Here is a 17,179-nt window from a genome sequence, read left to right as displayed (position 1 = left end):
CACTTGACCCTCTCTTCTCCAGACCATTTCCGGAGACCTTCTCCCCTTCCTCACCTCGCTCATCAACTCATCCTTGACCGCTGGCTACGTCCCTTCCGTCTTCAAGAGAGCGAGAGTTGCACCCCTTCTGAAAAAACCTACACTCGATCCCTCCGATGTCAACAACTACAGACCAGTATCCCTTCTTTCTTTTCTCTCCAAAACTCTTGAACGTGCCGTCCTTGGCCAGCTCTCCTGCTATCTCTCTCAGAATGACCTTCTTGATCCTAATCAGTCAGGTTTCAAGACTGGGCATTCAACTGAGACTGCTCTTCTCTGTGTCACGGAGGCTCTCCGCACTGCTAAAGCTAACTCTCTCTCCTCTGCTCTCATCCTTCTAGACCTATCTGCTGCCTTTGATACTGTGAACCATCAGATCCTCCTCTCCACCCTCTCCGAGTTGGGCATCTCCGGCACGGCCCACGCTTGGATTGCGTCCTACCTGACAGGTCGCTCCTACCAGGTGGCGTGGCGAGAATCTGTCTCCGCACCATGCGCTCTCACCACTGGTGTCCCCCAGGGCTCTGTTCTAGGCCCTCTCCTATTCTCGCTATACACCAAGTCACTTGGCTCTGTCATATCCTCACATGGTCTCTCCTATCATTGCTATGCAGACGACACACAATTAATCTTCTCCTTTCCCCCTTCTGATAACCAGGCGACGAATCGCATCTCTGCATGTCTGTCAGACATATCAGTGTGGATGACGGATCACCAGCTCAAGCTGAACCTCGGCAAGATGGAGCTGCTCTTCCTCCCGGGGAAGGACTGCCCGTTCCATGATCTCACCATCACGGTTGACAACTCCCTTGTGTCCTCCTCCCAGAGTGCTAAGAACCTTGGCGTGATCCTGGACAACACCCTGTCGTTCTCCACTAACATCAAGGTGGTGACCCGATCCTGTAGGTTCATGCTCTACAACATTCGCAGAGTACGACCCTGCCTCACACAGGAAGCGGCGCAGGTCCTAATCCAGGCACTTGTCATCTCCCGTCTGGATTACTGCAACTCGCTGTTGGCTGGGCTCCCTGCCTGTGCCATTAAACCCCTACAACTCATCCAGAACGCCGCAGCCCGTCTGGTGTTCAACCTTCCCAAGTTCTCTCACGTCACCCCGCTCCTCCGCTCTCTCCACTGGCTTCCAGTTGAAGCTCGCATCCGCTACAAGACCATGGTGATTGCCTACGGAGCTGTGAAGGGAACGGCACCTCCATACCTTCAGGCTCTGATCAGGCCCTACACCCAAACAAGGGCACTGGGTTCATCCACCACTGGCCTGCTGGCCCCCCTACCTCTGAGGAAGCACAGTTCCCGCTCAGCCCAGTCAAAACTGTTCGCTGCTCTGGCACCCCAATGGTGGAACAAGCTCCCTCACGACGCCAGGACAGCGGAGTCAATCACCACCTTCCGGAGACACCTGAAACCCCACCTCTTTAAGGAATACCTAGGATAGGATAAAGTAATCCTTCTAACCCCCCCTTAAAAGATTTAGATGCACTATTGTAAAGTGGTTGTTCCACTGGATATCATAAGGTGAATGCACCATTTTGTAAGTCGCTCTGGATAAGAGCGTCTGCTAAATGACTTAAATGTAATGTAAATGTAATATGCAAACAATTTGGAATTTCCAACAATGTTTCTTATAAAAACAAGACGTGGAAACGTGTTCAATAACCAGCCTCCTGTGATCTCTAGTAAAGAGCAACATTGTATCAAATCAATCAACTGGGTCCGGCCTGAAGCTGTCTCTAGAAAACTTGCAACTGTATCAACGAGCCTATTCTGGGCCGTCAAGTCCCCCACCAGTGAGCTTGAGGCAGACAGCTGTTTTGTGTAAAGTTTCCACTGGATATCTGGGATCAGCACTCATATTATGCACTTTCACACCGAGGCTTGGTGATCGGCGAGGTCGGGAGAGTGTCAAAGATTTTTTAAATACTGTGAGGAACTACTGTGAGGAACTATTATCATTCGCAATGGATGTTAAAAAATAGTTCATTGCCTTACTGTGTGAGACAAAGAAAAAATGACTGAGGAGCTCAGTTTATTGGTGATGGACATGGTGAGTTAACACAATCAGAAATCAGACTTCTCCAATTGGACACTTTCCTACATTTTCCTGCAGCAGACCAGGTACTTGTATGTGTGCGTACTCCCTCAAAATGACTATGACAGAGAACCCAGACGACAGGGCCAAACAGGCAGGATATTGCCCCACCCACTTTGCCAAAGCACAGCCCCCACACCTCTAGAGGGATATCTTCAACCACCAACTTACCATCCTGAGACAAGGCCGAGTATAGCCCACGAAGATCTCCACCACGGCACAACCCAAGGGGGGGCGCCAACCCGGACAGGAAGATCACATCTCCTAGGGACGGCATGGAAGAGCACCAGTAAGCCAGTGACTCAGCCCCTGTAATAGGGTTAGAGGCAGAGAATCCCAGTGGAGAGAGGGGAACCGGCCAGACAGAGACAGAAAGGGCGGTTCGTAGCTCCAGTGCTTTCCCATTTATCTTCACGCTCCTGGGCCAGACTACGCTCAATCATAGGACCTACTGAAGGGATGAGTCTTCAATAAAGACTTAAAGGTTGAGTCCGAGGCTGCGTCTCTCACATGGATAGGCAGACCATTCCATAAAAATGGAGCTCTATAGGTGAAAGCCCTGCCTCCAGCTGTTTGCTTAGAAATTCTAGGGTCTATAAGGAGGCCTGCATCTTGTGACCGTATCGTATGTGTAGGTATGTACGGCAGGACCAAATCGTAAAGATAGGTAGGAGAAAGCCCATGTAATGCTTTGTAGGTTAGCAGTAAAACCTTGAAATCAGCCCTTGCCTTAACAGGAAGCCAGTGTAGGGAGGCTAGCACGGGAGTAATATGATCAAATATGATCAAAGACAAGAGCAATTATATCAATTTGGTAAAACATCAATTTACTTCAGGGAAAGCCAGGATCTGAACCGTGGACTCGCCCACTTTCCTTTCCAATTTGCAAATGGCTGAAACCAGAAATCTGTATATAATGACGAGATGCTCATGTCGCTGCCCTAACAATGGGAGTTGTTGCCCCGAAGGCGGGAAAGCAGGCGACAAGTTTAGGTCTGCGTATTAAGCCCATAGAAATGCATTGGGCTTATTCTGGACAGATTTTGGCTAGTGAGCCCTCTGTCACCTCTTCCTCTCTGCTGAAACTCTCTCACTGGAGAAAGCATCTGAGCGAGCAATACATGGCTCCTCTGTTTTACAATATCTAGCCCATGGATCTGATGCTGTCTGGACAGAAATAGTATGAGATGCCATAATTTTTTTGTCCAGACAGCATCAGATACATGGTCTACCCATGCTGAGACAGAGTGGTGCGGTTTCTATCGCTCCGATGCTTTATCTGAGATTTATGAGTGTCGGCACGTGTCTCGCTCAAATAAATGATCAACATTTCAATACCTTATTTGAACGGGCAAGGTTTTGGTAGTGCGAGCCAGGCCCCCTAAATCCCACCCGTAACGCAGGCCCTGGCCGCAGATTTGTGGAGAACTTCACAATTGCGGTAATAATCTGCGCAGAATGTCATTGAGCACTTGCACCATGTACTTTCATGTAATCTCAACTGCAATGCAGGTCATTTGATGAAGTACAGTGATAACACATTTATCTGTTGTATAAACAAACATCTGACATTGTATTCTCGTTTGAATTTTGCTGTGCTTTAAAATGGTTGAAGGCACAGGGATAGACATTTGGGTGACAACTAAACCAAAACTATGACATTGTTTTTTTCAATTGGAATTTAGTTCTGCGTTTAGATGGTTGAAAGCATTGCTATAACACTTTGAAAATTCAACAAACTTTTGGCTTTCTTTTTGAGTGGGTTAATAGGTTGTAATGTTATTGATCAACATCTCAACCAAATATTACCTAAATATCCACATTGAAATGACTTGGTGTGCCCAGTGAGAAGGATCAGTCTCCCAGACAGATTAGTCCTGGACTAGAAAACTCTTCCAACTGAGAAAACTGGTCCCGAGTGTTATATTTGGATCCATTTCAGCTCATTTTCATATCTTGTAATTCTGCACTTAATCTTGGAATCCATATACTGCATGTCTTTCCCCCATTTTTGTATGCAATAATCTTCACAACCAATAGATGGCAGGAGTGAATGCAAACTGCAATGTTATATTTAGGCCACAGGGTGATGACAAAAGAAAAAAGGTTGTTTGGATTTCTCTTTCCATGAACAAAATCATGCACTGATGACAAGTTAATTTAAGATATGGCCCATAATGTTGTAGGCCTTCACACATTCATTGTTACTCATCCGGTCTGAGATATTGGTTATTGGATCATACAGGTGTAATGCTTTCTCCAGGTGGTAAAATAAATAAATTATACACCTTTACAACCATTCCTCTTTTAATTAAAAATATTGAGAGAGTATTTTCAATATACATATAAGTTGAAGAAACTTAAACACTGTACATAGTTGTCTATGGTTGAGCATATATACATACATACATTTGCACAACAGCCATCAGTGTGTCTTCTTACGTTCCATTATCAGTTATAACTAATCGATTACTAGTATTTATAAGATGTTCTGTGATATTCAATGTTATCATTTTTTTGTGTTTTGTAATTCTATCTTTGTACTACATAATGCATATACATTACAGTATCACAAATGGCCAGTCTTGAACATTGTTTCATATTTTTATCTTTAAAAAACAGCAAAAGCATTTGCCATTGAATACCACTACACATACAAGTATGTCACATACTATATGTTATTTTGAGTCTGAGCTAGTCTCCATACAACAAAAATTGTCACACATCCTCAGCGATGTCGTGGCTAATCCTTTTTAGCATTTGGCTTTTCTTCCGGTCTGACCTTCTGTGCGCATAAAAACGGACATAAGACTGTGTCTTACATCAAATCAAATAACATTTTATTGGTCGCATACATATGTTTATCAGATGTTATTGCAGGTGTAGCGAAATGCTTGTGTTCCTAGCTCCAACAGTGTCTCTCTGCTCCAGTGTACTGGCAATAGCTATTCTCCAGTGATACAGAGGTTGAGGATAGGCTTAGAAGGAAAACCTACATGCTTCATTTAAGCTGTTCTATTCATTTAACTCCAGCCATTAATATGAACCAGTCCTCGGATTTAAAGTGACACAAACCTCCACTTCATATTTAATGAGTAGTCTATTATGTGCCACGCTTTGTTTCTTGAATCTACTACAAGTATCTTGTTCATAACCTAGTGGAACAATATTACCTTGCTACACACAGACATGTCTGAATAGAGCAATCAAGACTAAGGGTAAAAATTGGACAGTAGAGTTTTGCCAAAGTAAATGCTATCAAAGAAGTCCAGATTGTCTCAAGGGTAGTTTGATCAGTGACATAGCCAATATCACGTTGGAATTGTTTTATGCCTTGTATCTTTTATGCCTCATCTTAGACTCATTTGATGTGACACCTTTTGGGTCTATTAACCATTAATATATTTGTCATCAGCTTGGGATGTTGACAAGTTGAAACCTCTTTGGTTTTGTATCCAGTCCAACAAATAGCCTCAAATACAATTGAAAGAAAAATAGTAAATATCTTATTTACAATTTCCTTGTGGAGAGCAACCAAAAATCATTACAACTCAATGGTGGAACCATATATAACCACCATCTTAGTCGATAAATTCAAATGTAATTGATAAAATGTGTCAAATTGTATTTTATACTATAAGCTATTCCTATGCAGTAAAATAGTAACGTTTTAAGCGCTGTGTCTAAAGAGCATTGGCGTGAAGTTTTATACAAGGTACATGAAAAGGCAACGGATTACCTAGGATTTAGAAAATGTTGCAGAAAGTCATTCTAGTCCACCATATTTGAGAATAAAATGTATAATATATGCAAATTTGGTTTGAAGCACAGGGTGGCAGGTAGCCTAGTGCTTAAAGCGTTTGAATACCCCAGCCAACAAGGTAAAAATCTGTCAATGTGCCCTTGAGCAAGGCACATAATCCTAATTTGCTCCAGGGGTGCAGCACTACTATTGCTGACCCTGTAAAACACATTTCACTGCACCTATCCGTGTATGACAATTAAAACATATATATTTATTTTATTTGGTCCTAATCTACAGTTGTCATACATACATCGATACAATCTGCGCGGAATGCATAAAGTAAAACATCAGTGGGATCCACGCATTGACTGTTCTTGCTGTAATACACAGGCACACACACACGCATTGACCAGTGGGTGTCATGACATCTTGTCCCCATTTTTAAAGTGATGTCATAGAATGGCCTTCATAGGACATGGTAGATAGAGTAAATACAATCTCGAAAAAAGTTGCATTGGAAAACTTTGTAAAACATACATTGATCGATAGTACAATAATAATTTAAAAAAAGATACTGCACAAATGTATGAAATCCAGATCTATGCATCCTTAGCACACAAACTGAGTATAAAAAGTGTAAAAAAAATGTACTTCCATATACTTAAATAAAACTGCCTTATGTAGCAACACAGTCCATCTCTTTTAAGGTCTTACTACTGATCTCACTGCATTTTGACCGGGTCAAATGCCCCAAGCTTCTCGAAGGCCAATTCAAGCTTTAATGCTCGAATTAGACATATCTTAGTGGCAGTTGAATCTTTTCCTTTTGAAAATCTACATGAGTAAGTACAGCGTTGAAGGGTAAAGGGACAACGCACCATGGCAGACTGGCGTTACACCAGCGAGCCAGCCTGGTTCTGAGCTGGCACCATGATGGGCACCCCTCCCATGCGGGAGATGTTGGACGCAGTCACAATGGTGGGCAGAGGTGGTGGGCGCGGGGAAGCAGGTACTGCCTGGGGCTGGGTATAGGACTGTGGGTGCTTGGTTCTGGGCATGGGGCTACCGTTGGCACTGGATGCTGCAGAATTAGCCAGATGACCGCGGGGCAGGGGTGTAGCCACGTTGTAGCCGTAGTCCGGCACGGCGTGGGTGGAGGCTCCATGGCGTGGTCCAGCTCGGTAGCCAGAGACGCTGCCTGTGGCTGTGATGATGGAGGCTGTCTCAGAGGGAGGGCGTTGGGGATAATGCTGGAGGTGGTGGTGGTGCTGGGACGAGGGCTCCCTCTGGTGGGGTCTGTTGGCAGTGGTGGTGATGGAGGAGAGTGTGCCGTTCTTGGAGACCACGTCCGATCCTGAGCCGGCGCTCTTGGCCCACGAGATGCGCTTGGGCGCCTGAGCGTCCTCCCTGGGGATGAAGAGGGGAAAAAGAGAGGAGGGAAAGAGAGAGGGAGCAAGGGAAAAGGGGTGAGAGACTGGCTGACATGCATTTGGGCACATGAACGCATGCAACACATCAATATTGTGAAAGGGAGTCTAACTTGATGTCGTTGGCCCGGTCCTCTTCATAGTCTCTCTTTCGCCTCAGAAGGTAGATGAGGAAGAGGATGATGAATATGAAGACCAACACAGAGCCCACCGTGGCTCCAGCAATCATCCCTGCATTAGTCGCTGGGGAAACACACATACACATTTGCACTACAGATCTGTGGAATAGTACCTTCACTCTCCAGGGTAAATAACTTCAGCCGGATCAAGAGCCTTTGTGGATGAAACGATAAAACTACGGTAGTGTCGTGTTTTTGTACATTAGTCCTGTTTTTACATGAACTCTACTCAGCTCTCTTCCCCCAACAGTGCAAGAACAGCAGCCTGTGACTGTTCAGTGTTTTTAAAGGACTAGGCAGAGTTGACTTTTTTGTGGACGCGTAAAGACACAAAGAACGTACATACAAAAAAGGCTATTAAACCTCATTCAATTTCGATGAATTTATTTAACAGAACAGCATCCCTGCATGGCCTTTTCCACCAAATTGATGTTTCCTTTAAAAAAAAGCTTTATTGCATCTAATCTAGAGTCTACCAGACCACGTTTTGAGGAAATAAAACTTTAGTGGGTCCTAGATGAGAGAGAGAGAGATGACTTAGCTACCTAGTGCAGGAATTTCAACAAAACAAATTAATATATAAAATTTTTTTTAAATAAACATGAAATGTGCATTACACCCTTTTTAGAGGAATGCACATTTAAGTGAAGGGCAGTGCATCAGTCCCGATTAAAATTCATTGTTAATTACTTGCTCTGGATATCTGCATGCTCTGGTTTTCTAAGCCATTTCACGTACCAGGAGTCAACAATATTAGGAAGCACATTTCTCTACATTCTGACTGGTCGATATAGTGTATAGTGAGTCATGTGGGTACTTCAGTACGTACAGGTAATGACCTCCAGGTTGATGTAGCAGCTGTCATTGCCAGCTGTGTTGCTGGCCGTACAAACGTACTTCCCCGACATGCTGCTGCTCAAGTTGCTCAGCTTCAGCGTGCCTGTTTTTTCATCTGTAACGCACGCACGCACACACACACACACACACACAAAGAGAGATAAACTTATACAGTGTCCATATTAGGACAGCATTGTCAGTCTTACTGAGGCTGTGGCTGTCCTTATATGGACACCGTGTATTCGTCATATGAAATTCCTCATCATTAAATCCCTACTAACCAGAAAATAAAATGTACCAAACAATGTGGGATACCTATCTAATTACTGCATACCATAAAGGAGAGGAAATAATTGATCTAACTATGGGAACACTGACTATGCGTTTGGAAGAGAGGTTCAAACGAGTGCATTTGAGGCGAGTCAAATGAGGATTCAACCTCATCTGTGCTTTAATCTTGTTCCAAACAGATTAGCAGCTAAATCTCCAAGTCAAAACCAAAACGGAACAGAACAATGACACAGGCATACCAAAAGAAAGTCAGATGTGTTTATTCACCATCCTTTTGATTGCCTGTGCCATTTTACATTAAGTGTCCTTAAATCCACATAGATACATGGTAGCCACATACGCATGTAGTGTATTACTAAGTACAGATTGAAATAACACTCACAATTGTTATACCTGGATGTGGTTACACTGTCATTACCTAGCGCCTGTAACTTTAGGACACATCATGTAAAGTGAGACCTGATTGTCTCAATTCACATTTCACTTTCCAAAACCCTTTGCCACTGGCAAAGTTATACCCTCTGCTTTGTCATTACATGTGCTTATTGTAGATACAGTACCTTTCTAATCCAGAGCAACTCACATTAGGTGCTTACAACAACTTGGCTGAACTACATACTATTACAGTACTCTCAAAGTTCTTATTCTCATCAAACTGTAGAAATAGAGCACGCTCTAGCTGAAATATAGGACAACTACAATAAATACACTATTTCATAGTAAGCCCCGAAAAATTATTAGGATGTTGGTTAATAAAGCTAGGCCACCATGTTCCAGATGTCACACAGCAGGTAGTTACTCACTGAGCATGGGAGAGAAGAAGACCTCGGACGGGGGGCTGGTCTTCTTCCACTTGTACATTGGGATGGGCTTTCCTGACTTGGACTTGCAGCTCAGTGTGACGTTGCCCTTCAGAACAGGCTTCCCTGACAGAGAGCACTCTGGGACAGCAGGAGGGACTGAGACATAGGAGAGAGGTTTAAGAGATAGTTAGTTGACCATTTGTGATGAGATGCTGAGTTAGAGACAGTATTTGAATAACAACTGATAAAATAATGTTTAGGATTTAGGGTAGTGGCAAACTGACAAACTATTGTATTAAGATACCTGTACACACATGTTCCTGTATGTGGTGCGCATGTACTATATATGTGGGTATAACTGCAAGTACAGCACATCTGTAAGTGTGCGTGCACCCCTTCCCTTTTCCACATTTGTTACAGCCTTATTCTAAAATGGAAAGAAGAAAAAAAAAATACATTTTCCTCAATCTACACACACACTATCCCAAAATAGCAAAGTTAAAAACAGGTTTTTCGAGAAAACCCACCCAGAAATATCTTATTTACATACAGTACTGGTCAAAATTTGGACACACCTACTCATTCCAGGGTTTTTCTTTATGCTTTACTATTGTCTACATTGTAGAATAATAGTGACGACATCAAAACTATGAAATAACACATATGGAATCATGAAGTAACCAATCATGTAGTAATCAAAATATATTTTATATTTGCGATACTTAAAAAGTAGCCACCCTTTGCCTTGATAACATCTTTGAACACTCTTGACATTCTCTCAACCAGCTTCATTAGGTAGTCACCTGGAATGCATTTCAATTAGCAGGTGTGCCTTGTTAAAAGTTAATTTGAGTAATTTCTTTCCGTCTTAATGCGTTTGAGCAAATCAGTTGTGTTGTGACAAGGTAGGGGGGTATACAGAAGATAGACCTATTTGGTAAAAGACCAACTCCATATTACGGCAAGAACAGCTCAAATAAGCATAGAAATGAAAGTCCATTATTTTAAGACATGAAGGTCAGTCAATCAGGAAAATGTCAAGAATTTTGAAAGTTTCTTCACATGCAGATGCAAAAAACATCAAGCGCTATGAAACTGTCTCATGAGGACTGCCACAGGAAAGGAAGACCCAGAGTTACCTCTGCTGCAGAGGATAAGTTCATTAGAGTTACCAGCCTCAGAAATTGCAGCCAAAGTAAATGCTTACCAAGTAACAGACACATCAACTGTTCAGAGGAGACTGTGTGAATCAGGCCTACAAGGTCGAATTGTTGCAAAGAAACCACTACTAAAGGACACCAATATGAAGAAGAAGAGACTTGCTTGGGCCAAGAAACATGAGCAATGGACATTAGACCGGTGGAAATTTCTCCTTTGGTCTGATGAGTCTAAACTTGAGATTTTTGTTTCCAACCACCGGTTTGTGAGACGCGAAGTATATTAACAGATATTCTCCTCGTGTGTGGTTCCCACCGTGAAACAAGGGGAAGGAAGTGTGATGGTGTGGGGGTGCTTTGCTGGTGACACTGATTTATTTAGAATTCAAGGCCCACTTGGCTACCAAAGCATTCTGCAGCAACACGCCATCCCATCTGGTTTGCGCTTAGTGGGACTATCATTTGTTTTTCAACAGGACAATGACCCAAAACACACCCCCAGGCTGAGTAAGTGCTATTTGACCAAGGAGAGTTATGGAGTGCTGCATCAGATGACCTGGCCTCCACAATCACCCAACCTCAACCCAATTGTGATGGTTTGGGATAAGATGGACCGCAGAGTGAAGGATAAGCAGCCAACAAGTGCTTAACATTTGTGAGAACTCCTTGACTGTTGGAAAAGCATAAGCTAGTTGAGAGAATGCCAAGTGTCTGCAAATATACTTTGGTTACTACATGATTCAAAATGTGTTATTTCATAGTTTGGATGTCTTTCACTATTATTCTACAACGTAGAAATTAGTCAAAATAACGAAAAACAGCTGAATGAGTAGGTGTGTCCAAACTTTTGACTGGTACTTTAAGTATTCAGACACTGCTATGAAACTCAAAATTGAGCTCAGGTGCATCCTGTTTCCATTGATCATTCTTGAGATGTTTCTCAAACTTGATTGGAGTCCACCTTTGGTAAATTCAATTGATTGAACATGATTTGGAAAGGCACACACCTGTCTATATAAAAGGTCCCACAGTTGACAGTGCATGTCAAAGTAAAAACCACACCATAAGGTCGAAAGAATTGTCTGTAGAGCTCCGAGACAGGATTGTGTAGAAGCACCGATCTGGGGAAGGGTACCAATAAAATGTCTGCAGCATTGAAGGTCCTCAGGAACAAAGTTGCCTCCATCATTCTTAAATGGAAGAAGCTTGTAACCACCAAGACTCTTCCTACAGCTGGCCGCCAGGCCAAACTGAGCAATCGGGGGAGAAGGGCCTTGGTCAGGGAGGTGACCAAGAACCCGGTGGTGACTGACAGAGCTCCAGAGTTCCTCTGTGGAGATGGGATAACTTTCCAGAAGGACAACCATCCCTGCAGCACTCCACCAATCAGGCCATTATGGTATAGTGGCCAGACGGAACCCACTCCTGAGTACAAGGTACGACAGCGTGCTTCGAGTTTGCCAAAATGCACTTAAAATACTCTGACCATGAGAAACAAGATTCTCTGGTCTGATGAAACCAAAATGTAAATCTTTGGCCTGAATTCCAAGCGTCACATCTGGAGGAAACCTGGCACCATCCCTATGGTGAAGCATGGTGGTGGATGTTTTTCAGTGGCAGGGACTGGGAGACTAGTCAGGATAGAGAGAAAGATGAACGGAACAAAGTACAGAGGGATCCTTGATGAAGTCCTGAGCACTCTGGAGCAGGTTGTCAGACTGACTTGACGGTTCACCTTCCAACAGGACAACAACCCATAGCACACAGCCAAGACAATGCAGGAGTGGCTTTGGGACAAGTCTCTGAATGTCCTTGAGTGGCCCAGCCCTTTGGCAGTGATTACAGCCACAAGTCTTCTTGGGTATGACACTACAAGCTTGGTACACCTCTATTTGGGGAGTTTCTCCCATTCTTCTTTCACAGAACCTGATCGAACATCTTTGGAGAGACCTGAAAATAGCTGTGCAGCGACGCTCCCCATTCAACCTGACAGAGCTTGAGAGGATCTGCAGAGAAGAATGGGAGAAACTCCCCAAATACAGGTGTGGTAAGCTTGTAGCGTGATACTCAAGGCTGTAATCGCTGCTGTAAGGTGCTTCAACAAAGTACTGAGTAAAGGGTCTGAATACTTAAATAAAGTGAAATATCACATTTACACATTTCGCAAAAAAGTCTAAAAAACAGTTTTTGCTATGTCATTATGGGGTATTGTGTGTAGATTGATGATGTTTTTATTTAATCCATTTTAGAGTAAGGCTGTAACGTAACAAAATGTGGAAAAAGTACAACGGTCTGAATACTTTCAGAATGCACTGTATGTACATGATTGCCTCATTCTTCATATACAGCTCTTATAAGAATACACAGATGGAATGCTGTATGACTACATAAACTACAAGAACTGCATAAGGGGTCTCCTTGTCCTTACCATTGACGTTGAGGCTAAGTTCTCCAGTCAGGCCCATTGCCCCGGGGATGATGACCTGGCAGAGGTAGCGTCCTGAGTCCGACTCCTGCGTGTTGTTGATGTACAGGGACAGGTTGGTTGAGGGCATGGTGGCTGTGAAGCCCACACGCTCCCCGAACTGGGGGCTGCCAAAACTGATCGAGTCTGGGGTGTACGAGATGATCTGTGTGGGGTGGATGGTGGGGACAAGAGCCATGAAGATTGTTGCAAAGCTCCCTCAAAAATACTGTCCTTTTCTTAATTTTACACCATCTGCCATTACCAAGATGTTCTCTTAGCTGATGTTATGTTCTTAATAGAGCCATGAAAAGTATTTGAGTAGGAATATAATTAGAGTACTTTAAAATATGACAAAGAGATTAGAAGATAATAACAAAACCACATTCTTTCAAATCATATAGACCTTTATGCAAACAAGTGAAACAGAGTTGAGATAAGGGTTCTCTAGTTATGTCAGACTACCACCCCATGACTGGGCCTTTAGCCAAAGCAGCTTGCCATCTCAAGGCCAACAACTGCAATCTCCCAATCAACTGCTGGTGAATGCTACTGTAGTGGACTTTTTGTGTTTGTTTGATCCCCTTTGGGACTTGGTCCGTCTGTATACTATGGTAGGATAATCTGGAATAAGCAAACATACAGTATAAACCCACATAGGTCATTAGATAACATTGTCTGTGGATGTAAGTTTGGGGGAAAAAGTCAGATGACAGTTATGGCCCACTTTCACCAGCTTAATTTGTTTTTGTTTTGTAAAGGGTTAAACCCAACCTTACCCCAAAATCACAACTCTGTTCAGTGGTTTAGCATTGTTTCACTTGATGGCCTAATTTTCAGAAATGTTACATTTCAAATGTATGCATTTTCAAGCAAGGGTAAAATACAGTGGATATATGGAATGTTAAGGCTTTTATTTGATTCATTTAGGAGGGTTTCCAAAGGAAGAGCGTTGCCAGATTAACAGTATAACAGCAGTCAAACATCCTTCATGATAATAATCCTCCACGTTACAGCCACAGATGGCCAAGCAAGTCAGATTTTCAGTTTTCATTGGAAGCTTTTGAGCAAAAACCGGACAGAACATAAACATATTTTTCTGAATACTCAGACAAATTATGTGAAGCGTCACAGAAGTCAGAGTTTAACATTAAAACAAAACCTAACAAAATAGAATACATTCATCATTTCAAGTTGACTTAAAAAAAAGGCAATATTACAGATGAGTTTAATTTTTACACCAAAAAACCTTTCCATGTACAAAGTACTTCTGACAAGGCAGTATGTAACTTGTATGCAGAGCTAATGCAGGTACATTTTATTGTAGACTTATGATATGTCACAGCAAATATGCCTTTGCCTTAATGTTTGGTGCAAAAGTTCAAGTTACTGTACGCATCTCAAGTGAGGACAGCCCTTAAATCGTCAGACGATCAGCACAGATGCTAGAGGCACCACACACAACAAAACAGATCCTAAAACACACTCACCAGTTGGGTGTTATTGGCCACAAAGTTCCAGAGAACGGTGTTCTTGACAGTGAGGGAGCTGGTGCTGTACCAGGCCTGCAGCACCACTTTCTGACCCTCGATCACTTCCATGGTCCTCTGCGGCATCTGGATCTGGGCCAGCACACCTGGAGTTGGGAGAGGGGTACTTTACTTATACTTTGGATATCACTTTTCAACAAAGATTTATAAAATAATGAGATTATTCATACACATATACATGCATACAGTTGAAGTTAGAATTGTACATACACTTTAGCCAAATACATTTAAACTCATTTTTTCACAATTCCTGACATTTAATCCTAGTAAAGATTCCCTGTCTTAGGTCAGTTAGGATCACCACTTTATTTTAAGAATGTGAAATGTCAGAATAATAGTAGAGAATGATTTATTTTAGCTTTTATTTCTTTAATCACATTCACAGTGGGTCAGACGTTTACATACATTAAATTAGTATTTGGTAGCAATTTGGTAGCATTGCCTTCAAATTGTTTAATTTGGGTCAAACGTTTGGGGTAGCCAATTCCTTCTGACAGAGCTGGTGTAACTAAATCAGGTTTGTAGGCCTCCTTGCTCGCACACGCTTTTCAGTTCTGCCCACAAATTTTCTATGGGATTGAGGTCAGGGCTGTGTGATGGCCACTCCAATACCTTGACTGTGTTGTCCTTAAGCCATGTTGCCACAACTTTGGAAGTATGCTTGGGGTCATTGTCCATTTGGAAGACCCATTTGCAACCAACCTTTAACTTCCTGACTGATGTCTTGAGATGTTGCGTCAATATATCGACATAATGTTCCTCCCTCATGATGCCATCTATTTTGTGAAGTGCACCAGTCCCTCCTGCAGCAAAGCACACACACACAACACATGATGCTGCCACCCCCGTGTTTCACGGATGGGATGGTGTTCTTTGGCTTGCAAGCCTCCCCCTTTATCCTCCAAACATAACGATGGTCATTATGGCCAAACAGTTCTATTTTTGTTTCATCAGACTAGAGGACATTTTCCCAAAAAGTACAATCTTTGTCCCCATGTGCAGTTGCAAACCGTAGTCTGGCTTTTTTTAATGGCGGTTTTGGAGCAGTGGCTTCTTCCTTGCTGAGCAGCCTTTCAGGTTATGTTGATATAGGACTCGTTTTACTGTGGATATAGATACTTATGTACCCGTTTCCTCCAGCATCTTCACAAGGTCCTTTGCTGTTGTTCTGGGATTGATTTGCACTTTTCGCACCAAAGTATGTTCATCTCTAGGAGAGAGAACGCGTCTCCTTCCTGAGAGGTATGACGGCTGCGTGGTCCCATGGTGTTTATACTTGCGTACTATTGTTTGTACAGATGAACGTGGTACCTTCAGGCATTTGGAAATTGCTCCCAAGGATGAACCAGACTTGTGGAGGTCTACCATTTTTTTCTGAGGTCTTGGCTGATTTCTTTTGATTTTCCCATGATGTCAAGCAAAGAGGCACTGAGTTTGAAGGTAGGCCTTGAAATACATCCACAGGTACACCTCCAATTGACTCAAATGATGCCAATTAGCCAATCAAAAGCTTCCAAGTCTTTTTCTGTAATTTTCCTAGCCGTTTAAAGGCACAGTCAACTTAGTGCATGTACATTTCTGACCAACTGCAATTGTGATACAGTGAATTATTAGTGAAATAATCTGTCTGTAAACAATTGTTGGAAAAATTACTTGTGTCATGTAAAGTAGATGTCCTAACCGACTTGCCAAAACTATAGTTTGTTAACAAGAAATTTGTGCAGTGGTTGAAAAATAAGTTGACTCCAACCTAAGTGTATGTAAACTTCCGACTTCAACTGTGTGTGTGTATTTATTAATTAGCTGGAGAACGTCTTTAAAAAGGACCCACCCCCAGAGGAAGTTGCCGCCACTATTTTGATGTAATTTCCTGTCCTAGAAAGGCAATGCACATGTAGGTTCCACCTCCGAAGAATATCAATGACTACTTATACATATTCATGAATTGGGTGTGTGAATTTCCATGTGGAGTTGATAAACTAAAATCGGGCACTAACAGCTGTCAGTGTTGCTAGCTACCTAGATCTTGCTAACCTTATCTTGCTATCTAATGTTATTTGTTGTTGCTTTTTTTACACCGTATTCAAAACATTAGCCAGATGGCTCTATGACTGGTTCTGGAGATGGATTTGTCATAAGCATCGATTTATGGAAAACTTTGCCACAAATGGAAACCACCGGCCTCTCTTTGACTTCGCCCTCTTTTGTCAACTCCAAAGTTTTGGCATCTTCCATAAATTGCAGCCATAGAAATAGTTAAAAAGAATAAGCTGATGCTCCAGTAATATGGGTAACTATTGAAAGATACAATGTAGAAAAACACATCTACAGTAAATGGACACGTGCATCCTTTGGTAGGTCGGCTGCTGGCAGGCTGAGGCTGAGGTACAGCAAAGCCAAGTCAGCCTATGCTCATGGTTTTCACAGGGGACGTGAAATGATAGGCGACAATGACTTTGCTCATGATCATGTACACTGCAAATGACATGCAACTATAAGTTCCTTGAATTTCCTTCACAGGTGCTTTTCATTATCTGAAGACACTTCTAGCTAACGTTACACAAATCAAAGCAGTGGAGC

General features: G+C 42.6%; 1 protein-coding gene across 2 annotated transcripts in view; it reads right to left on the bottom strand.

Annotated features, from left to right (window-relative positions):
- Positions 1-4,435: 4,435 nt before the first annotated feature.
- The window catches only part of esama (endothelial cell adhesion molecule a), a 66,600-nt gene continuing 53,856 nt past the window's right edge, over positions 4,436-17,179 (bottom strand). For both annotated transcript variants that reach the window (XM_014137197.2, XM_014137198.2), the window contains exons 2-7: positions 14,540-14,685; positions 13,014-13,215; positions 9,429-9,584; positions 8,327-8,449; positions 7,432-7,561; positions 4,436-7,298 (exon numbers count right to left, since the gene is read on the bottom strand). In XM_014137197.2, the coding sequence (XP_013992672.2) occupies positions 6,785-7,298; positions 7,432-7,561; positions 8,327-8,449; positions 9,429-9,584; positions 13,014-13,215; positions 14,540-14,685 (1,271 nt within the window). In that variant the 3' untranslated portion in view covers positions 4,436-6,784. The remainder of the gene's footprint in view (positions 7,299-7,431; positions 7,562-8,326; positions 8,450-9,428; positions 9,585-13,013; positions 13,216-14,539; positions 14,686-17,179) is intronic.

This window comes from Salmo salar, chromosome ssa13 (genome assembly GCF_905237065.1).
Source record: "Salmo salar chromosome ssa13, Ssal_v3.1, whole genome shotgun sequence".
In the NCBI taxonomy this organism is placed as follows: domain Eukaryota; kingdom Metazoa; phylum Chordata; class Actinopteri; order Salmoniformes; family Salmonidae; genus Salmo; species Salmo salar.
This window is presented reverse-complemented; position numbering and strand designations above follow the sequence as displayed.